Source organism: Gymnogyps californianus, chromosome 18 (assembly GCF_018139145.2).
Source record: "Gymnogyps californianus isolate 813 chromosome 18, ASM1813914v2, whole genome shotgun sequence".
In the NCBI taxonomy this organism is placed as follows: domain Eukaryota; kingdom Metazoa; phylum Chordata; class Aves; order Accipitriformes; family Cathartidae; genus Gymnogyps; species Gymnogyps californianus.
The window spans coordinates 9,576,797-9,599,139 of NC_059488.1; the positions used below are offsets into that span (position 1 = coordinate 9,576,797).

General features: G+C 54.6%; 1 protein-coding gene and 1 long non-coding RNA gene across 3 annotated transcripts in view; one reads left to right on the forward strand and one right to left on the reverse strand.

Annotated features, from left to right (window-relative positions):
• Positions 1–42: 42 nt before the first annotated feature.
• On the forward strand, positions 43–6,892 carry LOC127023858 (uncharacterized). Of its 2 annotated transcripts, XR_007767482.1 has the most exons (4): positions 43–186; positions 2,348–2,553; positions 3,062–4,669; positions 6,831–6,892. It is a non-coding gene; the product is annotated as an uncharacterized LOC127023858 (long non-coding RNA). The 2 variants fall into 2 exon arrangements; XR_007767481.1 differs by lacking the exon at positions 43–186 and having other exon boundaries at positions 1,268–2,553.
• Positions 5,263–22,343, reverse strand: part of GPSM1 (G protein signaling modulator 1) — an 84,939-nt gene continuing 67,858 nt past the window's right edge. Inside the window, exons 12-14 of the mRNA XM_050908170.1 lie at positions 11,523–11,682; positions 7,998–8,206; positions 5,263–7,549 (exon numbers count right to left, since the gene is read on the reverse strand). Of these exons, the coding sequence (XP_050764127.1) occupies positions 7,361–7,549; positions 7,998–8,206; positions 11,523–11,682 (558 nt within the window). The 3' untranslated portion in view covers positions 5,263–7,360. The remainder of the gene's footprint in view (positions 7,550–7,997; positions 8,207–11,522; positions 11,683–22,343) is intronic.

Sequence of the window (22,343 nt, forward strand, 5' to 3'; positions counted from 1 at the left end):
GGGAGCTAGTAATTCTTTGTCCATGTGCTTTGGCCTAGGGAGGTGCAGCTGTAGCTGGAGGCTTTAGCGATGTCTCCTGGCCTGGCCCAGGTGTGGCGTGGCAGCAGCTGGTTGCAGAGCTGGTGGAGGTGCATCCCATGGCAGAGCAGCTGAGCAGAAGAGGCAACCGATACCACCTGAGGAGATGTGCGTGAGTTTGCAAAGCCAAAACGACCCTGTAGGAAGGTCAGGTCGCTAGCGCTTACTGCAGTCACGTGCTGCTTTTTTCTTTCCCTTGCCATCTTCCTGAGTTTCGCTTCTGTGCCCCTCGCATCAGGGCTGAAAGTCTTCTGAATTTGTGGGTTACCGTGTGAGCCGCCCTGTGGGAGCGTCAGTCGGGAATCCCACTTGGGGCAGCGAGTCAGCGAGCGGCTCCCCGGCGTTGGGGTTTTGCAGCTTCCTTGTTGGTGAGGGGGAGAATGGGCGTGAAGGCAAAATTAATCTTTGTGAAGCATGTTGGAGATAAGTAGAGCACCTAGAAAGTTGTCTTAGAGTTACTTGACAGATAGTGAGGTGCTTATTAACGCTACTGTTGCGTGTTAAGATCGGTTAGAAGAAAAAATAATAATTTAGTAAATGTAAAATGTAGGTGTTTACCAGCATATAACACTCAGGTAGTGATGAATCAGGCAGTGAGGTGATCATATTGCACTTTGTTAGGGTTTGCTGCTTCTGCCTGCATGAAAGTTTAACTCCTCTCGACGTCCATTAGCCTAAAGTACAGTAAAGTATCTGCTTTCTTATGGTTTTAAACTTGCAATCAAAGAATAATTCAGGTTGGAAGAGACCTCTGGAGGTTTCTAGTCCAACCCCCTTGTTCAGAGGAGGATGCTCAGGGTCTTGTCTTGAGTATCTCTGAGGATGGAGATCCCACAACCTCTTTGGACCCGTGTTCTGGTATTTGACCAATCCCATAATGAAAAATACCCAACACCTAACTGAAATTTCCTGTGTTTCAGCTTGCACCCATTACCTGCTTTCTAAACACTGTGCACTTCTGAGGAGAGCCTGTCTCTATTCTCTACGCCCTCTCCTTAGCGCGCTGTAGAAAGCGGTAAAATCCCTCTTAGCCTTTGTGTCTCTGGGCTGAACAAACCCAGTTCTTTCAGCCAAGCATGTCCAGGTGCTCGTGATCCTTAATCAGCCCAGCATTCAGTGAGGGCATTGCATGTATTAATGAGCATTAATGAGTTTACTTCATTCATCTGAAGTGTTCATAGTAACTTTATACGTGTTGCATTATAAGCGTGGATCACAGCGACAGGAAAGTAGTCATGTTTTCCTGTTGGTACGTAAGTTCAGAGTGATGAAACAGCAGTGGGGGGCAAGAACGTCATCCATCAGCCGGCTTGTGCGTGTTCAGATCCTAGTGAAATACAGCGCGCTCTGAAACAACTAGATGCTAGAGTGATCCACATATTAATTAAGAAACAGGAGTCTTGTATCTTGGAACATTGCTGAATCTTGTATCTTGGAACATTGCTGTGTGCTCACCCTGTTGTGAGTTGCTGGCACGTATTAGCACTCCGCTGGAAGAGTGGTTATTTTATTACCTTTTACCTGAAAGTCAGCATTCTGCTTCCATTGTGCTGGTGCCTTTGGTGGCGTGGAACAGAGCAGCTGTTGCAGGATCTCTGTTGCCTCGGAAACAGTTCCTTTACAACCTGACTTTTTTATAATGTTTTTGTTACCTTTCTTACCTGTTACTGTGCCCCAGCTACAGAAAGGTGGTGCTAGTTTTTGCTGCGTTACAGTAAAAACCGTAGCAAAGTCTGTCCGTGTTGGCTGTTACTAGATTTTAGCATTTCCTCAGTCCAGCGTCCTCTGGCACTAGGTGCTCTGAAGGCAGGACAGCGTGCCTGGCCCTGCAGCACCCAGATCTGGGGATGGAGGGTGGCGTATTTTTGCTGCTGCTCTGAAGGTTCAGGCCAACATCATGGACAGATCAGGAGGCAGCAGATTACAGGGAGCGGGCAAATCTTCAGGGTGAGCGCTGGTGTGGAGCGCAGAGAGCTCGCTGCCCACCGTTGCCTGTGCAAGGTCTGCAGCAGGCAGGGTGTGTGTGGCGTGCAGCCCCCAGGGACTCGTTAGCACCAAGCACTGAGGCTGCAGTATGCAACAGTGCAGGAGATGGGTGCTTCTCATGACAAGACATTCTGGGGCTTTCAGCTGGAGGGGGAGAGGGTTGCAGTTATGCGAGGGAATTTGCATATAATACAGAAGGTTTTTCTGCTCATAGATTGCAGGCAAAAAAGGAATTTTGTGCTCCCCTTTGAAGCGGGTTTTCCTGAAAAATGTTGTGTCACAGGGAAGTGTGTCTGTTCTCCAAAGAGGACACAGGTGAGCACGCTTTGTCGAGGAGGAGCCCAGCAGACCTTGCTTTAGCCAAAGACGAGGGAGCAGGGAGAAGCAGCCTTTCTCCTGAACTGGCGGTGTGTCAAGATGGGAAAAAAGTGACGTGAAGGCCTGGTGCAGCAGAGCAGAGGAGAGCGACTGAAGGTGCAGCCGAGCAGGGTAAGTCTTTGTGGCACAGAGGAGAGGTGGCGATTTCAAGGGGGGGCAAAGTAGCATTCGCAGGATGGGCGGCAAACAGAAAGGCGTTTGCACATTCCTTGAAGCGTTTCACCGTGGCTGTTAAGGGATGGATCCTGCTCCTGATTCCTGTCCCATGGGAGCTTTTCTGCAAAATGGCAAATACTTTGCCTCTTGTTTTCTGCCTCTTTGAGCAAATCCTCCTTTTGTAGTGCAGCCAAATTCCAGAGTTAATCCGGCCAGTGTGGGACTCTGATGGGTCGTGTCTGTTAGCTGCGGGGGTTACTGGTGTTCTGGCCCACGCTCAGCAGGCAGGCAGTGGTGTTCCGTAAAGGTGGTTGGGGGGGGCCCTGTGGGGCTGGGAAGCGAGTGGTGACGAGTTGCTGAGGGAAGGCCTTTGGGCAGGCCCAAACAAGAGGGAGGCTGGAGTGCAGAGGCTTGTTTGCTGGGGCTACCTCACATAACCCCCCCCGCTGCTTTTTGCTACCAGTGTGCATGAATGTGTTGTGTGCGCTGCACGGGACTGTGCCTCCTGCTGCCTTACGCGGAGACGGCAGTGCTAAACCCCGCCACGCTCGGTGTGCTGTGGAGAGCTCAGCTGTACGGAGGAGCCAGTTGGGAGCCTCCGCGGGGGATTTGCCTGCCTCACGGAAGTGGCAGCTGGGCAGGTACGTTTCTTTTCCTGTAGCATCAGTGCAGGCAGTGAGGAGGGGCGCTGGGGGCTGCGAAATGAGTCACCGCTTGTTTGTGCTCTTTGCATAGGGTCTAACGTAGGTGGGTTCTGGGCTGCCGGGTCCTACTGTAGTGTAGGCAGCGAGGCACAGCGAGGGTAAGCGAGCCCTCCACTCAAAACCCTGCGTGCGTGTGTCTATGCTGTGTCCCTGGGCTGGGCTATTCGGTGTAGGGATGGCCCTGCTGTACTGCAAAGCCATGTAGGAGTTAACTTAGCCTATGGCTGTGTCCTGGCCTAGCAGGGTCGCAGGAGATTGCTATGGAGAGCTGCCAAAAGCTGTCCAACTCCAGACTGAAATTTACAGTGCCTGGGTGCTCTGGGCCAGCATATCCCTTCCTGCAGGCTGAGAGCCTTTCCAGCCAAATGAAGATCAATGACGGCTGGAGCAGTAACAGCACGAGGCTCTGGGGAGGGCTGAGGTAAGTGCGGAGGCTCAGCCCTGACGTGACTTGGCAGATGAGCAATACAAAAATCCCCACAGGCCTGACATCAGCCCTGTCTCGCAAGTGCCTCTCAGGCCATGTGTACAGCTGAGCAGGAGAGATCAGTATCTTGCGTTTCTGCTGGTTTTTTAGAGTTCCTCTTCACCTCCAGCCCTGCACCAGAGACAGCACCCTGCTCTGTAGTAACTCGCGCTTTACAGCTGCAGCAGCAGCGCTTCGCAATCCAAAGCCGAACAGCGAGTCGGCCCGCGTTAGCGCTGCGCAGGCCCTGGCAATCCCGCGTCTATCCGGCGGATGTCAGCATCGGAGAGCTCTTCCCTATGTGGGACCAAGCTCTGCGGGCCTGGGTGCCTTGGCAGCGGACACTGGTGCACTGCTGTCTCTGCTACTGCGGGGTACAGCAGAGCAGCAGCCATTGCAGGCTGTGGGCTGCTCTGGAGATTCAGTTGTAGCCATTGCCTCCTGCTCGCAGGGGCTCTGAAAGAGACATTTACCGGAGAGCATGTGCTCCCTTCCCCAGCTGCTAAGGACAGAGAGGGACAGCGGGTGAGACCCCATCTCTCACAGGGATTTCACCTGTTCCTGGGAATCTACGCCTCTCTCCTTTGCGTACCTGGGGGCATGGTTCTGTCCCCAAGTCACACACAGAGACTTCTAGCACAGAGCTGCTCGTGTCCAGGCACTGAGAGGCATGAGAACACGTGATGAGAACAAGCTGGTGGCTCTTCATTAATCTTTGATGAGGACTGGCAGTGGCCAGCACAAGTTAGCCAGGCATGGGAAGACCAGCTGTGACTTGGCTTTATCTTCACAGGGCTCAGGATCCAAAATCTGCTGCTCTCAGGCCCACTTTCTAGCGAAGTCTAATGGCCTGCTCACGCCTGCTGCATTGGAATGAACTAGCGCTGCTGCCTGCTGCTTTGTGAGTAAGGGGCTAACTAAGACTAAGGGCTGACGCCAGGGCTTTGCGCAGCACTCGCTGCCCTTTTCCTCTGGTACCTGCTGCCGGGGAAACAAGACACAGCTTTTGGGCCAGGCCCCGAGCAGGCACCAAGACAGGGCTGAGCTGGAGCCCCCAGGCAGGGCCTGAAAGGAAAAGCTCGGCCACATGCCTAGAGGAGGGTTCACGCTGAGAAAAGCCGGTCTTTTCTTGGCCACTGCAGGGCTGTCTGTCTGCCCTGTCGTCCTGGTAACTTCTGGGCTTGGGCCGTTGCTCTGGGCAGGGAATGCTCAGGGCTTTGTGTCTCCCTCCACAGCCACACACTCAGATCGATGCTGTGCATTTAAGGCAGGCAGAGCTGGGGATGGTGGCTGCTGCCTAAGAGACCTGTGTGCTCTTAATGTAAAGGGATGTGTAGGTGGGTGCGTACACCCTTTTTTAACACTTACATGTAGTGATGTCTGCCACAAGAGACCACCACCCACCCCAACCCCATTCCAAAGGGCCAGCATTAGCTCCGCTGTCGGCAAAGCAGGCAGGCTGGCCAAGAAATAATAGAAATGAATTGTTGTCAGTGAAGCTTAGACACAAATATTTATTAAGCACAACCCCCCTTCCCTTTGAGCTGTATTCATTTCTAATATATTAATTCATTTGGCAGATTATTTTTTAGAAAAAAAAGTACCTGTGGGTTGGAAATTCCCCATTAAAATGACATTAGCAAATGCACATGTAAAAAATAAATAAGCTCATACATTCAAGTATATGACAAATAATTAACACCTCTGAAAGCTTAACGGTCAGATTCCAGTTCACCACCTGGCTGAGAGCTGCACAGGCCCGAGCCTGCAGCTGGTCATCTTCAATGTTTTCCTCCTCTTTACAAATGCAAGCTGGGTCAGTACGTAGGTGGCTGGGCAGGTCCTCCTGTCCCTTCCCCAGAGCTCCGACCAGCCCCAGGAAGGAGGCCGAGCCTCGGCCAAGCAGTCCATGCAGCAGTGTAGCAGGTGAGTGCTCCCTGGTAGCAGGTAAAATGCAGCTACCCCTCCACATGGTCAGTGCAGGCAGGTTAAATGCCCGATGAGCAGCATCACTGGTCTAAAAATCTTACTGCTGGTTGGAAATGTTTCCATCAAATGCGTTTCAAATAGAAAGTGCTGATTTGTTCTCTATAGGAACATATCTGCTTTGGCAGAACTCATTACTGGAGTTTCTGAAGTCCAAGATAGCCTGTCTGGTCAAGCAAAGAAAAAATACTCCACCTCCTGAAGTTAGATTCCTGCTCCCTTCCTCCCTGGGCTTGCTTTTCCAACTGTTCCAAAAGGGGAAGGAATGAAAGTAAATGTAGATTCTTGCGCTTGTGTGTGGGGTGGAACTGACTGCCCAGCCAGCACCCCAGTCTGGAGCTCTCACGAGGCTCCATTTATAGGAGACAGACTGGGCAAAACTGGAGCGCCTTGCCAAGAGCAGCTCTGCCAGGGCCTGCAGGGACTGGGAGAAGCTCAGCACTGGTTTGGGGAGAAACAAGTGGAGGGAAGGGCTGTTATCCCTGACTGCTGTTGGGACACACAAGGGAGGAGGGGATGGTTCTGCTTGCTCTCCTGACAAGCCACGGCCAGAAAACTTTTCTGGCTTTCAAAGCGGGTCAGTGCCGAATGCAGGCTTCTGCCTCGGGCACACTCACCTGCACACAAGACAATCCTGCATGAGAATTCTGGCTCAGCGGCACCAGAAGCGATGAGTTGCCAACGTTTGCCTTGTGCTGAACAGATGGCAGAGACCTCCTTCCTCCCTTCCCAGGCACTGTCTCGGGCCTGCAGTTCGGGCTGCACAGCTGGCGGTTACCTTTCAGGCTTTGTCCCAGGCTGAAGCTGGGCTTTGCCGCATGGCTCTTCTCTAGAGGTAACCAGATCCCACTAAAGCTCAGGGGGAGCAAGGCTTTGCTCTTGCTCCGGAGGCCCCGGTTCAGCTCTGCACAGGACTGCGGCTGGGGAAGCAGAGGGGGTGTCACAGGGCTCACTGCAGAGTCCGCAGCAAACCTAAAATACCTTTAAGGTGTGTGGGACCATGACTGCAGCTGGGGCGGGGGTGAGGTTTAAAAGGACCGGTGTGACCTCTGACTTGGGCTCATTTCCTCCTGTAGAAAGAACAAAGCTGAGCAAGACATTCCAGGGAAGGATCCAGAGCAATTTGTGTCACCTCGTGATGCAGGCAAGACAGGAGGACTTCAAAATGGCAAAGGTGCTTTTCCCTTCCCTCATTAAATTAAAAGTGTTGTGAAAATAAAAGACATCAAGGCTGGAGTTAACTACCCACTCTGGGCTCCTCCTTTGGCCGACAGCACAAGTCCCTGGATTTTTAGGTGATAAGCAAAGGGTCTGCCAAAGTCTTCTTCCCTCGTGCTGTGCCCAGTGTTACAGTGGCCGTGTGTCCTAAAAAAACCCCTTGTTTAAAAACCGTCCCCCATCTGGTGGGCCTTCCTGTAACACTGCCTCCGCACAGCAGCCAGGTGCAACGCAACAGAGGTATGGCTCCCCGCATCCTGGGGCGGCTCCTGGGAGAAGTCTGTGGTAGCGCAGGAGCGCTCGGGTTTGAAACCACCTACGCTTTTTTTTTTCTTTTTAAAAAAACAAAATGAAACCAAAACAACCCCCCCAAGCCAAGCCCCAGTTCTTAGCTGGAACCAGGCCTCTGCTGCTCCTCTGCTGCCTCCTCCTGGGCTGAGGCCAAATCTACCCGCTGCTCGTCCATGCGTTTGGCCTGGACGCGCTGGATGAGGCTGAAAAAGTCTTCGTCCGGCATGGTGGGGCCACGGGGGATGGAGTCTGGTGGTGCACAGCGCTGGTCATCTATCCTGGAGGACTGCACGGGGAGGAGAACAGGCATTAGGACTGATAAGACAGTCCTGTCGTGGAAGGAAAGGGCTGGGACCAGTGCCCAAGAGGTGTCCAGAGCACGCGCTCCCCATCTGGGGGTGCAGGGCAGTGGGACCAGCAGTGCTGCACCCCGCTGCGGGCTCCAGTGTCAGGGAAGAGCAGTGACCCAGCCCAGGGCTGTAGGCGCTGCACGGAGGGTGGGTTCTCCAGCCGCCCTCTCGCTTGTAGAGCGGTGACAAAGCGCAGCCCTCAGTACAGTGTAAAAAGAAGGACCTGGAGGCAAAGACAAGGACCTCCCTGGGTGCCCAGGGCTGTGGGTGGGCAGCTGCTGGCCACAGCCCCTCCCAGGTGGGATCAGGGGATGGCGTGTGCCTGCGTGGGAGAAACTAGTGTCCCCCCCTCCAGCTCGGCAGCCCGCTCAGCCCTGCCGGTACCTGACACTTCATGAGCATGTTGAAGAACTCGTCCCCAGGCTCCTGGGCGTCCCCCTCCACACGCAGGTGCCCCAGGTTGTTGTGAGTTATCCGGAGGCCTGGCAGGTTCCCCACGTTGGCTCGCTGGTCATCCAGCCGTCTGCTCTGGGAGCTGGCGATGAGATCGAAGAACTCCTCCGTCTGCGGAGACGCCATTAGGGAGGACTGTGCTGTGAGTGGGGAGAGGAGCATGCACCAGGGTCACAGCTCTGCCTGCTCATGCCTGAGCTGCAGCTCTGCTCTGCAGAAAGCCCAAATCCTTCTCATTGCCAGACCGCTGTTCAACCAGCCGGGCTGCAGCCGAGCCTTACACGCTCCCCCCGAGGGACAGCGGCTCGCTGTACAGCCAGGCCTCCTGGGGCTGAGCCGGGTAGGATGCTGGCTGCTTGTGTGACTGCCGGCATCTCCTTCCACCCTGCGTTGGGGAGCCGGAACAATCCCAGTGCCAGCAACACAAGTGAGCAAAAACCTACCATCCAAGCGACAAGCGTTACGGGGAGCAAAACCCACTGCCCCATCTCACAACTGCTCCCTCCCTTTTCCGAAGGCCGGTGCTATAGCACAGCCCCTGCTACCCGCCTCCCAAAAAGGCCTGGGAGCTGCGTCCCTGGAGCTGCCCTGCCCGAAGGGTGAGCAGGGCTGGGGCTGTGAGGAGCCTGCCTGCACGCAGCTCCCGGCCCAGCAGCCAATGCCTTTAGCAGGACCCTCTGCCCTGCCTTCCTGTGGGAAGCAGAAAAGCTCCGGTTCAGCAGAGCTGCAGTTTCCATGTCCAGCCGGAGCGCAGCTCCCCCCAGGGCTGTGCACGCTGCCTCCGGCACGCTCCCCGGCCAACAAACTTCTTAAACGAACGCATCCGATTTATGGGGCTGAGCTGTGAAAACAGTACGGTGCACTCCAGAGCATGCCTCCCGCAACAAGCCTGCCACGCGCACACACAAACCTGTCAGGCAGCACGGGGGGAAAGTAGGTGCCTTGACAGCGTAAAGACCAGAACCTCACGGTCACGTCTCCTGCTGCTGGACCTCCCACGAGGGGCTCCCTGCTATTTACTGCGCTTCGGCCAGCTCCCGGCGGACACCAAAGATGCCACCTCAGCCCAGAAGATCCAGTGCCCCGACACTAACCGCTGCCGGTGAGTGATCACTGTTGTTTCCAGCACAACTGCAGGCAGCTGCCGCTGCTGCTTCCACTCGGGTTTCCACCTGGAGCCAAGAGGCACCGCTGCGCAAGGGCCGACCTGCACCTCGCTCAGGGCACGGGGCTGGGCAGACACCGGCAACTGCAGCTGAGCGCAGGGTTCCTGAGCGCTTGTGCGGCTCGGTAGCGGGCATCCCGCTCAGTCCCGAGGGCTGGGTATAATTCCAGGCAGGTAATCAGCAAAGCCCAGGCTTGGCTAAGCCACTCACCTGGCGGCACGTCCTTCCCAGGCCCCCCCACAAGCCCGGCCTTTTTGGGCCAGCTCAAGTAGAGGCGCTGCCGAGGTGAGCCCTGCAGATGCTCTGGCTGTCATGAGCTGCAGGACCTGCGTCACAGCACGCGTGAGGAAAACACTCGTGGGGTCTGGTTCTTCTCATCGCGCAGAGCGGAGCCGAGCCAGCCTGGGCTCTGCCTGCCAGGAAGGGGCTGGCACGAGCTGGCGGCAGGAGGTCCCAGTCCAGAGCCCATATGTATAATCTATAAACCCTTGAGGGGAGCATCCCATCCTGACACCCAACGTGCCTGGTGCTTGCTAGCCACGGGGGTGGAGCACTGGAGGAGCCGTCGGGCCCCGCACGGCCGGAGCGCAGCCGTGCACAGGCGGTGCCGCCCAGCCTTGGCACGCCTGCTCGGGCCCATCCCGTCGGCACCGCCGAGGGGCTCGTGCGGGGCAGGGCGACAACGGGACGAAGGATTTTTCAAACACAGCATACGAGCAATACCAGGACCTCTGCAAAGCAAGCAAGTCAGCCCCCAGCCCTGGAAACGCCTCTCGGGCAGCGCTCAATGGAAAGAGCCTGCTGGCTCCTGGCAGCCGCTGGGCAGTGAAAGGCTCCCAAACAGCGGACACTGCGCTCGGGACCGGGACAAGCAAAAGAAACACGGCTCGATTGGAGTTACTGTCCCAGAGAGCACAAAGCACTTGAGGAGAGGGTGCCCCACACGACGTGCTCTTTTTAGAGCCCCAGCTCGTGGAGTTGCAGAAACACATAAACATCTCAGTGCTGACGCAAAGATGCGTTTCTTCCCCTTCAGCTCACAAAGAAACCTTGAAAATAACATGTCCGAAAGGCTCAGAGACCAAATGAGAGCAGAATGTGTGCCTACTTTACATTCTTTATAAAGCTTCATATTTTAAATTCAGTCTCCTAAATTACACAGCTGTTAGAGCCAAACACACTTCTGTATCAGAAATGTGTATCTTGAAAAAGCGATACTCATTTCCACCCTATTTTTAGAAGATAGAAACCTGCTCACCTCACAGTCAACCTGCCTTCCTGCCGCGCCTGACCTTCTCCACACTGCTCTGCTCTCGCTGCCACTTCAGCCCCTGCTCCTGGCACCTACTTTTCTGAGCAATCTTGTGCTGCGGCTCTTGCCGCACTCGGAGGGATGTCAGGGGTCTCCTCCTCTCCTGTTTGTACTTTGTGTTCGTTTGGAAACGATAAACAAATCCATCAGTTCATTTGAAGTGTTTTGAGCCCTTTGTGATGGTGATTAAGCGTGCAAGTGTGACCTGCACATTTTAGTGCTTCTCTCCAGCTTGATTTAAACAAAGGACCTCAACACCGTATCATTAAAAAAAAGACACAAAACCAAAGTGCAAACACAGACCTGACCTGCCTTTCCTGTCCCATCTATTTGTCAGACAGCTTCCTCAATTTATCCCAGTTCTTCCTATGGGTGAGCTAGCCGTCTGCCTGCTGGAGCTCCCTACTGTTTATCCATCCTTCTGGCTTCTCTGTTCTTACACAGCACCTATCACCACAGCATCCAACAACCGTACAAAATCCAGAAGTTTTTCCTCCATGGCAACGCTATGAGAAAAACTGGCAATACTTTCGCCTGCCGGTGAAAGCCTGCCCCAGCCCTCTGCATGCCCCAGCTCTCCAGGCTCTTACAAGGCTCCCTCAGTAATGACCATCAGCATCTTCCTCCTGGAGACGCTGGCAGAGGCTGAAGTCCTCGTGCCAACCTCACTGTTCAGAAGGCCAGGCCTTCAAAAGATCCGTACTGAAAAAATCCAAGTATATTCTGCATTTCTCTTGCTGGTTTACTCTCCAAGCCTTAGTTCATTTTCTCCAGCCTTTCCCTCAGCAACCATTAACATAAGAATGTTTCTTTCTTCCTTAAATAATGATGGAGATTGCCAAAGAACTGCTAAGTTCAGAGAGCTGAGGCTTGGGGAAAACATCGCAAGATTCACAGTAAAACCACGACAGCTGGCCACACCATGGGAGCAGCATCACTCCTGTAGCAATAGTGACTTATAAACGCATCGGTGCTTACATATCCGTTCTTCCAGGGCAGGGACCGGCGTGGCAGCTGCCTCTGCAGCCTCCGATGGGCATTCTTCCAACGGGCAGCGCTGATCATCCATCCGGTTGCTCTGGAACTTGCTTAACAGGTCAAAGAAGCATTCCTCATCCGAAGGGGTCCGGTTGATTTTCTGGAAAGACAGCAAAATACAGAAGAGAGTCAGAACACCCTAAACAACTCCCCATGCCCAATCGCTCCGTCTGGTGTGGCCTCGGCAATGCGTCATGCCCTCTCCTGCTCTGTTCAGAGGCTGGCTCCTGGCTGTGCCCACGGCTTGCCAAGCCCCGCAGCCTGGAGCCTGCCGGGGTCACTGCTACTTGGTCCCTCTGTCCTCCTGGCTCTGAAACAGCCTCTCCCTTTGTCTCTTGCCACCCTTCAGTGTGGACAATCTAAGGAGGCCAGAGGCAGAGCATCATGAAAGTCCCCTCTCCTGCAGGGAGCCCGGAGTGGGAGCGAGGTGAAGAGCTGCTCTGCAACTTGTGCCCTGCGAGACAGGGCATCCGTGGAAAGCTGCAGCCCCTCCAACGGGTCATTCGCGCTGTGGCTGACCCCAGAGGCTCTGGGCACTTCTGCAGCCCAAACCGGAGCCGGGCTCCTACCAGCGAGCGGACGAGCCTTGCACAGAGCAGCCTCTGTTGCTGCAGAGTGTCTTGTGCGCTCAGAACAAACTGGAGGCTGAAAGGGAGAGAGGGGAGGAAAGGGGACAGCATTCGCCCTGGCACTGCTCCGCGGGGAAGAGGAGCTTCTGGGCTGGCAAAGGGGTGGGCTCAGAGAAGGACCGCAGTCGGGAGTGCGAGGGACGAGGGGGAACCGTGCAGATGCCCTGGCTGAAGTGTTGTTGTGTGCCCAGCTGAGGCTCAGCTCAAGCTCAGGCATGCCAGCACTCAGCCGTCCTTTTTAACCAGCTAAATTTAACCTTTGCAGGCCACTGCCCCTTGCACCCCCAGTGCTTCCTTTCGGTGCTCCTATGTCCTCAGCACACTGCTCGTTTTAACAGTCACTGAGCTGCAAATACCACAAAATTACAGTTTTTCAGGAAAACAGTTCTTGCACGAGAGCCCCAAATAAGCACCTTGCACTAGACAGTGATATATTTAAGTCATGCTGCAGAAGGGTTTGCGTTCAAGGCAGCCTTTCAAAAGCGCTGTGTTGTGTCCAGTTCCAGCACAGAGCGGGGCCGCATGCCTCGTGCTGGGAGAGCGAACCCAGAGTCCTGCTCTGGAGCAACCGGTGCAGTAGGAACAGCAGATCTTTCCGAAGAGCCACGGAGAACAGGTTATAAAATTAGACAGCGATAAGAGGGGCATCTGCCAGGCTCAGGAAGGGTCTCTGCATGCTGAGCTGGTCCCACCAGATGCTGGAAAAAATACCACAACAGAAACCAATGAAAAACTCCTACAACTGGGTCTGCCTATGCTGAGCTATTTTCCAGCACGGGTTGGGGAAGGCCAGTCTGGGAAGGGGCACTGGGTCCCTCCTGGGGAGCAGCACACCCCGCCAGAGAGGTGGAGAGAGCACAGGAAGAGCTGGCCCAGAGCGCCAGACCTTTCAGGGGAGAAAGGAATCTTCTTGGCTGTTCATGAAGCAAAGCCCCTCTCCCAGCTCTGCTGGTGGCCATCCTGGGCGGCCGGGGAGCCCTCCCTCTCCTACCACGTGCAGTGCCATTCCCAGCTGAGAGCTCTTCGACAGGGCAGAGGCACACGAAGCCCTTCAAGGGAGGTCTGCAATGGGGAGAGACTTGTGCTGACAGGGTTAAAGCCGCAAGTTGGATTCAGTAAATGAAGGAAAACAATTTTCCTGTATGCTAAGCGAAGCAGATGAGATGCACTCAGCTTCTATTTAGGGCAGTGTCAAAATTAGCAGCGGGCCAGAGAGGAACATTAGCAATGTGGGAGCTGCTTGGGGAGGGGAAAAACCCCTCTCACCTCTTTGCATGTGCTGATCCGCTAGTGAAACAGCGGCTCAGACGGACCCTCTGAACCATCAACAGTTGCACCCTGGAAATCAAAGCTTGCTTGGGCTTGAACCAAGGATGAACTACATCTATCACAGCGCTGCTATGTTAGTTTGCATGACCCAAATTTCAGGCTAGAGGAGGAAGCCGGCTCATTCACACCAAGCCTCCCTCTAGCTTCTCCGCAACCGCACAGAGTAAATCAGAGAAGTCGCAGGTCCACAGGAGAAGTTTTGCCTTGCAGGCAGCAGCCAGGCAGCGCGTTGGTCAGAGCCCCCAGCTCGGGGCTTCCCCCCTGCAGAGACCAGATTCCCCCGGGGTGCATCCTGCCAGGGACTCTGCAATTTCCCATGTCAGGATCTCTGCTCACAACGTGCCTGGGAGAGGAAAGGATGCTCTGCATCAGTAGGAAGAGCAGCGAGTGCATGCGAAGTGTGGGACGGGGCTGGCTACATGCCTGGGTACCTCCCGGTACGGTGGCACCCGGAGGGGCAGGAGGCCGGTGCCCGTGGGCCAGCATTAGGGCTTGCACATGCTGTGCCAGCCCAGGACGTGGGGTGCTGCAGGGCCCGTGGCAGCACCCACTGACGCCAGGCTCCCTCCGGCGCTGCCCCAGCCACACCATGCCCCAGGCCTGCACCTCGCTAATTAAAATGCCCAAATATGACAAGGCACGGAGTGCTTGGCTCCCTCCACTTATGGTCTGCTCCTAGCCCCGAGGAAGGAGCTGTGAGGGCAGATGGATGCGCAATCACACCCTGGGGCCCACCATCTGCTACTGAGCTGTGCTTGCCCAGGCCTTGGCACATCCAGGATGGTCAGGAGGCTTCCCTGAGAGCCAGGGCATCCCCTAATGGGGCTGAGCAACAGTCCTGCGACAGCAGACACACAACAACCGGTCACCGCGGGCTCAAGACCCAGATCCCTAAATGGTTCCTGGGCAGCAGCTTTGGTTTCCAGCCCCGAGACCACTTCTCACCCCACGGCTGGTGTCCCTGCCTGGCCTCATCCCCCATCCTCTGCCTCTAGCACCGCAACTACCCAAATTCTGCCAACTGTTATTTTCCTCCAGTCAGCCAGCCTCCATCAAGGGCAAAGAGGCAAACCCAACCTCATTTGCACTGGGCAGAGGGACCTGGGGCTTTTGGTAGCACCCGCAGCCTGGGGGCTGCTAGCACTGCAGAGATCACCCCCGGGGCAGCTTTGGCTGCAAACACACTTGCCCTTGGCACAGGCACGGAGACACACACCGAGACACACACACCTCTCCCCACGTGGGGCCAAGGACAAGCGTGGAGCCTCTGCTCCTGCTCCCTGGCCTCGGGCAGGACAGGGACGGCCACCATCCCAGGCAGGCGGAGGTCCCGTACATGGGGGTCAGAGCTTTTTCCCCCATTTTCTGTGAGTGGTATTTCCACCTGGACACTGCCAGCTCATCGGAGAGCTGAGCAACCTGGCTAAGGACAGCCCGGGAGCAGGACTCGCTCACCTGAAACAGGCCTCCCTCACTGGAAGGCATCCAGGCTTTTGCGTACATTTATTTGCTGGTGGATGAGCAGGCTGTTTAACCTGCCAGGTTGGATCCAGGATGTGTAAAACACAGCTGAGGGGTTGGAAAGGCAGCGAAGGGCAGCTGCAGGGAGTGACGGGGTGCCTGCTGCCGCTCTCCCCTCTCTCTGCAGTGATGTCACCCCAGGGAGCCCCTCTGCTCGGCCGGGACCGGCGGCTCTTCATGAGGGGTCAGGGGAGCCCGGTGCTGGGGCTGCCCCAAGCCGCTGCCTCCCCCAGGCTGCAGGTCGCTGCCCTGCGCAGCACAGATGCACCCTATTTTCTCTCCGATAAACTCTCAGTCATGCTAAATAAAACCTTCCACAGTCCCTGGCCGAGAAGGTCCTGGGCTGCCTGGCTCTGCCCCTCAGGCGCAGGGGTGCAGGGCACGGACCAGCATCTCATGAGGAAATCCCTCAGGTTGGCTGCTCTGGATGTGCAGGTGAGGCCAAGGCTGAAGCAATCCCAGGCAAAGCAAAACAAAGTCAGAAGAGATTCCTGTGCCTAAACCCCCTTGGCCATTTTCACTCGGATTCAGGAAAGCCATTAAACAAATGTAGAAGGCCTAATTGCAAGAGCTAAACCACTTTCCAGCTCCCAACACCCGAAGCCACAGCCCACAAATGCCCCGCAGGGTTTCCACCCTTCAATGCCGCTGCCCACCAGGGTCTCTGCGGAGAAGAGCCTTTCTCTGACACGTTCCTGTTCCTGAGCCCCATCCCGGATCGGCAGAGGACATGTTAATTATTTCCATGCTAGTTTGACGTGGTGTTCCCATGCCTGAAGTCCCTGAGGGCCCTGTGGAACAGGACATGGTGCTCCCTGGCAGGCAGATGAGGGGGTCCTCGTGCCCGGCCCCACACACACATCCCGGGCCAGAAGCAGTAAGTCTGTGGTCAGAGCAGGGCAATGCCACTGGCACCGTGGCTTAGGCTTTCTGCTCCATGACACTGCTCCTGCACAGCACCCTGTCCCCAATCTCGCTTTGGCACCCGAGCAGCCCATACCCACTGCTGGCCCTGGCTGCGCTCCCCCACTGCGCACCGGCGCCTGCTGTTAGAAATACCCTCAGCCGAATGGCTCTGGTGTCGGCGGCTTCTCCCACAGCCTCCTGCTGCCCCCGCGGGGTTTAAAGTCAGCTCGGGCAGAGCCAGAGGGCTCCCTGGGAAGCAGCAGCAGCCAGGGCGGGATGCAGCTCTCCCCACATTCGCTGCTGAGCCCCACCAAAAGCCTGTCCGATCGTGGCCGTGCGACAACACACTCCTGGGTTGCTCTGGGGCAGGATTCCAGAGGCCCCCAAGGACCACGGCAGATGACTTCTGCACTGACAGAGCCACGGCACGTCCCCCAGCGATTCCTGCCGCTGCCACGTGCCTAAAGCACCTGCTGTACCATGCATGGGTGAAATGTCCCCTTCGAAGGGAGCTTCACCCACCAAACCAAAATGCAGACACTCTCATGAGCTACACAAAGGGCCAAACCTTGTTCCTCTGTCAGATCAGCTTCTCCTCTCGCAGCTTGTGTCCCCACGGGGTGCTGGCCTGCCTTTGGTTCCCCTCCTCTCCTCCAGGTTCAACTTCTTGCAGACCTGCCCCGATACAGCAAGGAGCCGTCAAGCTCAAGGACTGCTCACTCCGGCTTCGTCCAGCCCTCCGAGGGGGACGGCGCTACTCTACCTGCGGGCAGGACCCGCTGCCCAGCAATGGATGGACCCCGGTGGGTCTGGCACAACGGATCCAGCTCAGGAGCTGCTGCTCGAAGGCGGTCTGGCTCTGGTGTGTGGGCCAGGTCAAGGACAAGGTGAGGACGGCAGCAGGTTCAGGGATAACACAGCAGTTTTCACTGTTACTCCCTCAGAGAGAACTGCCTTGGCATTTAAATGTGTCCACCATGATTCCTCCTCCTCACCTTATTTCAGGGAGGAGATAACCTGGAGATGAAGTGACTTGACCAAGTCCTGCAGTGACGCAGTGGCATAGCTGGGACAGGACCCAGCAATCGGTCCCCCAGGCCAAGCTCTTGACTGCGGCCAGTTGTTGGAAAAATTGTGCCCCTTGTTCTAGCAGGCGCTTATCTGCCCAAGGCCTGGCAGATATTCATTCCAACACATCTACGCCCACGTGCTATACCTTATCTGTCTCTCCCTCTATAAACCAGATACATCACAACTGCTTACCTCCTCTCTTTCCACGGCAGCTGACCTCAAAATCACCAGGCAGGAGTGGGGCTGGGGTGGTGCTGGTGACTGCCAGTGCTTGTAGCACTTTATCCCAGGCTGCCCCGCTGCCTGCCAGTCCCCTGCACGTGGCTTTTCTTTATCCCTGCATCACCCCAACACCTCGCCCCGGAGGAACCTGCCGCAGGGGCCAGCACCACTGGCATAGCCACAACCCCAAACCCCCTCACATCGCAGGTACATCAGGCACTGAACTAACTTCCCCACTCGCTTCACCTGGTGAAAGGCACCAGAGAGGAGGTTTGCAGAAAGCCTCCTGGAAGCCAAAGCGGGGGCTGGAGGAGTGGAAGTAAGCCCTTGGCCAAAAGCTGCAGCCTGTTTTACCAGGAGGTGAAATGTCTGGAGCATCATCTCTGGGCTCAGGAGCAGAGCTCTCCCAGTCCCCAGCCACCAGTGCCCCGGCTGGAGTCTCCACTCCTTGATGAGAATGTCATCTTCAGAGTCAGAAGAGCTGTTAAACTTGTCCAGTCTTTGCCGAGGACAGCACTTCCCTTTCAATGCCAATCCTCAAGCACTGCTGCCACGCTCCCTCCAAAAGGCAGGGCTGGCCGGCAGACACCCCGTCCTCCCCCAGTAAGCATGGCTGGGCACAGAGAACTACCAACTGCGCTCGCCGCGCTCTGCTGTGAGACACTGGCAGACACCCGAGCAGTCTGTGCATTGCTTGCATCTATTTCCCAGAAAGTTGCAAAAATATTAATAATAAAAAGTTCAGACTGAAGCTACCTGAAAACTAAAACCACAAGCATACACAGGCAATATCCAAGCCCTGGCTTGAGTAAATCTCTCTTCTGTATCTCTGTATCTACCTCCTCCTCTTACTCCCGATCTAGCCTCTCATTTCAGAGGACAGAAGGGAAACACAAACAAAAACCGAGTTTTACTTACTGACCTCAGCAGCCAGCTCTTTCCCAGGCTCCAGCTTTTACATGTCCGCGGGCAAGAACGACCTCACCTCGCAGGGCAGAGGCTGGCGATGCAGGGCTGCCGCTTCGATGCTCTTTAGCTACCGCTAGCAGCCAGAGAGAGCTCTCCCCAGCTCCGCTCCGGCTGCCGGAGCAGAGATTTATGCGGAGCGCGCAGCCATGTGAAGAACGTCGCCAGCACCAACGACCCGCTGGGTGCGAGATGCAGCTTAAAGCGACAGCCCTGCTCGCCACGCTCCTCCCGGAGTCACTCCTGTGCCCTTGCACGAGGGGGTGGACTCCAGCGAAGCGCTCGTCTCTCCCTCACCTCACTGCCACGATCCCAGTGTTATTAGATGATGCTCTTAAACACACAGTGGAGCTATGTGAATATTTAGCTTTCCTTCCACCTCCTCACCTCCTACCCACCACACACACTTTACCTTAAAAATAGATTGGGATCAATTTTCCTAAACTACATCTGCAAACACGCTCAGCTCTACAGGCACACGTACCACGACAGTAAATGCACTGTGCACATACAGACACAATATGATCACTCAGATTTAAAGCACCAAAATATTGAAGGACCATTTTTAGCTCCTGACAGTCCTCCTGCTCCTCATGTTATTAGATACGTGATTTTTTTTTGTCCTATTGCAAGAGCCAAAGATGCTAAGCATCTCTTAATTTAAATGTACCACCGTTTAACAGAGGGAAATTTCTAATTGCAACGAGGTTTTAAACATGGAAAGATGGAAATGCTACGCAACAGCCAAAGAGCTGTTCTTACCTCCCATTTGTGAAATGTGAATGTGAAATGTGAATTTCTGACAGTGAAATGGGTCACTGGAAAGAGAAGCAGCTTGCCAAAGGCCACCTGGCTGGTAGCAAAATGGGGACAGAGCCCTCTTGGCACTCTCGGCTCTCTGTCCACACTGTCCTCTTACACTTCATTGTCATTTTTCATCACAAAAGTAGGAAATTTCTTTATCCTAAACAAATGCAGCTTTTGGGGACTGCCCGTGCCTTTCCATACCAGTAAATTAATTTCCAGGAGTCGCACCGTAATTAGAAACACAGAAACTGTGTGGGGCCTGAGATCAGGACTCCTGGCTCGGTACCTGGCCCTGGCCGCTGCCAGGCTGCATGCAGGGCCCGGCAGGTCTCAGCCCCCAGACCCCTCCTATCCCCAAGCGGGGCTGTGAAGGCTCACTGGGCTTCGCAACAATCCTGGACGCAAAGGCAAGGCATCACGGGTGCACAAAGCATCTCCAGAAGGAGAGCAGTAGGGCTGGGGCAGCCACGATTGGGGACTGCGAATCCATCGGTGCCCACGAGGCCGATCTGGCTGATGGGGAGGGGGTCAGGCTGTGCTTAGGGGCAAACACAGGCTCTGAAGCAACAAGTGATAAAACGCCCTGTGCTGACAAGACAGGGGCAGAACTGCCACGGTGGGGATGCTGCAGACATGCAAGATGGACCCCCCCGGAGCACCAGTGATGCTGGCCAGGATCTGTCCTGTGGGGCAGCCCCATCTGTCGTGTGCCAGGAGAAGAGGCCAACTCTCCATCACGCAGGACCTTGCAAAATCCTAGTATCAAGACAGAGAGGGCAAAAAGCAATTACTCTGCACCTATTTTGCTCTGGTTCCACAGGCTATGGAAGGCAAGAGACAATTGGGAATCGGCCTCAAACTAAGCTGCTGCCTGGGGAGCTCACATACTAAACTTCAATTTAGTTTGCAATTTAATTTTTAAAAATGCTACAGCAACTGAGGAGGGAAAGAAGGGGCAAGGAAGGGCAAGGGGCAGGGCACAGCTGACCTGCCTGCTGTCACGCTCGGTGTGGGGGCACAGACGGTGCCGCAGCTCGCGTGAACTGAACGTCTGTGCTGCGGCCGCCATTTCCCTGCTGCTGAGTGGGGGGCTGAGTTAAGGGGAGACTTTGGTGGAGAGGGGTAAGAGGGGAACGAACCAGAACTGAGACTCTGCCCCTTATCCGAAGAGCTGAGTCAACTTGGGACAGCTATGAAAGGGGGCATCTGAAGCTGCTATTGAGGGTGAAATGCAGAAGACAGGTATAATACAGGAACAGAGCCCCTGCACGAGGTCGGTGCTTGGTACAGCAAGAGGAAACAACTTTTTGCATCTGGGTTTAGGATCCAGCAAAGGAGAGTGAGGGAGATGTCTGTGATCTGCAGAGACACCACCTGGAACTTCAGACTCCAGCTCTCACGGCAGGGAGCTGCGAGCGTGCGCCCGAGCGTGCCCTTGGCACGCGTGTGCCCTTCAGCGTGTTTTGCAAACTGCACAGCCACAGCCCCCGGTGCAGACCATACACACACTGCTCCAACACAGGACGTGCGCACCGCGCTTCCCTTGTAGGATGAAATTATCACCCTTACTTGGACTGTTCTCAAAGATTTTTTTTTCCTTTAAACAACTCGCCCACTCATCCCTATAAACGCCGGTGCTAAAAGCTGGTTCTGTTGTTAAGATTTCAAATAACTTGGGTTTTATTGTTTCAAACAAAATCAAAATAACTCACCCACGCTCCCTCTTTCCTTAATACAGTAACTGCTGACCTGTTGGGAGCATGCCCTACTGCCATACGTGGCTTAAATCCATGCCTTTGGATCAATAGCAGGTGACAATATCGTTTTTGCTTTTATTTTGAGACGGAGCACGGCGTGCCCGCGTGGGTGTCTGGCTGAAGTGTTACTGACACCTCTGCTACTTGCAGTGCCGATCCGCCTGCCTGAAAGCTACTGCCAACGTGCTCAGATTCGGCCACTTTGTGCAACAACCCTATTAACTCTGGATTTACACTTTTTTCCCCAGCTACACTGTCATCTACCCTGAAATCACAGGTCAGGTAGCCAGCCCTCACTGCTGAGACCAGTGCACCCATGGCATGGAAATTACTTCTGGTTTCTCTTTGGGAGGCAATATATTAGTTAGCGTATTCAAACAGTCCTCAAAGAGCTACAGCAATACTCTGTAGATAATCTAGCAACTTTTCCACATAGGTTTCGACAGCATTTACCATGCCAGGCTGGGTTTCCCTGTCACCATTTAGTAGAAACACACAAGCTTAGATTTAGCACCTAAAGTTTAAATTACTAACCAAGGAGACAACTTAGAAGCATTATCATTCCAGGTCAGTCTCTCCAGTCTACAGAAGAGGATGGGAAACTCCAGAGGCCAATTCGGCTCATCAAAAACCTGCAGCATCCCTTAAACACCAAAACTGGGAGTGAACCTGAACTACTTGCTCAAAACAAGTAATGTTATAGGCAGATGCCAGCAAGCAGTAAGTTCTTGGAGCGTATCCGATGCTCACCCTCACACAGAGCTGCGGTACCTGGCCGTGCACGCCGTAACACACCCAAGCAGCAAAGCACAATGTTTTAGCTGAAACTAGTTGCAGTGATTTACTTTGCAGTTGGAGGGGGGTGGAACTAGGACCATGCTCAGCTGTTGAGTCTCAGCTGAGCAGCAGTAATTTGCTAAACCGAAATAACTCCATTGCTTTAAAGGATATAACCCATATTCTTGATTAATTAGCACAGAAGCCAAGGTTAATATATAGCGCTCAATTCCCAGTCACCTACTCTATCCACTAGACCGCACCACCACCTCCCCACTTCCAGCCCTACCGAGGAGTAGGAGGTGATGGAGGAGACAGGTGCCTATAAGCCCGCTGCCAGTGAAGGAGACGCTCCTCTTCAGCGATGGAAACGATCCAACGCTCCCCCAGCAGCAGATATGCCCTCCCCCCCACAATATACTGCGCTCGGTGCATCTGAAATTGGAACCTACTGACAATTTGCTTTGAAAACGCTTTGCAAAAAAGCCTACTTGTCTCTAGATTGCCAAAATTGTGCTGCTTTCTTGAAACATACTCTTATTTAGACACCTACTTGCTCTTAGCACAGCCCTGTTTTAAAAAGCAGCTGAACAGATGCAGCACCTTTACCAGGGGTGGTAACAATCAGGTGAAGTTAGTCGGTGGATCTGCACACACCCATCTACATTAGCACCCATAACGCACATCTAACCTTCATATAAACACCCTTCAATGTAGCAAACGCCCAAATCTTAATTATTATTTACTCATATTCCAGTAATGCCTGAAGGCCGCGC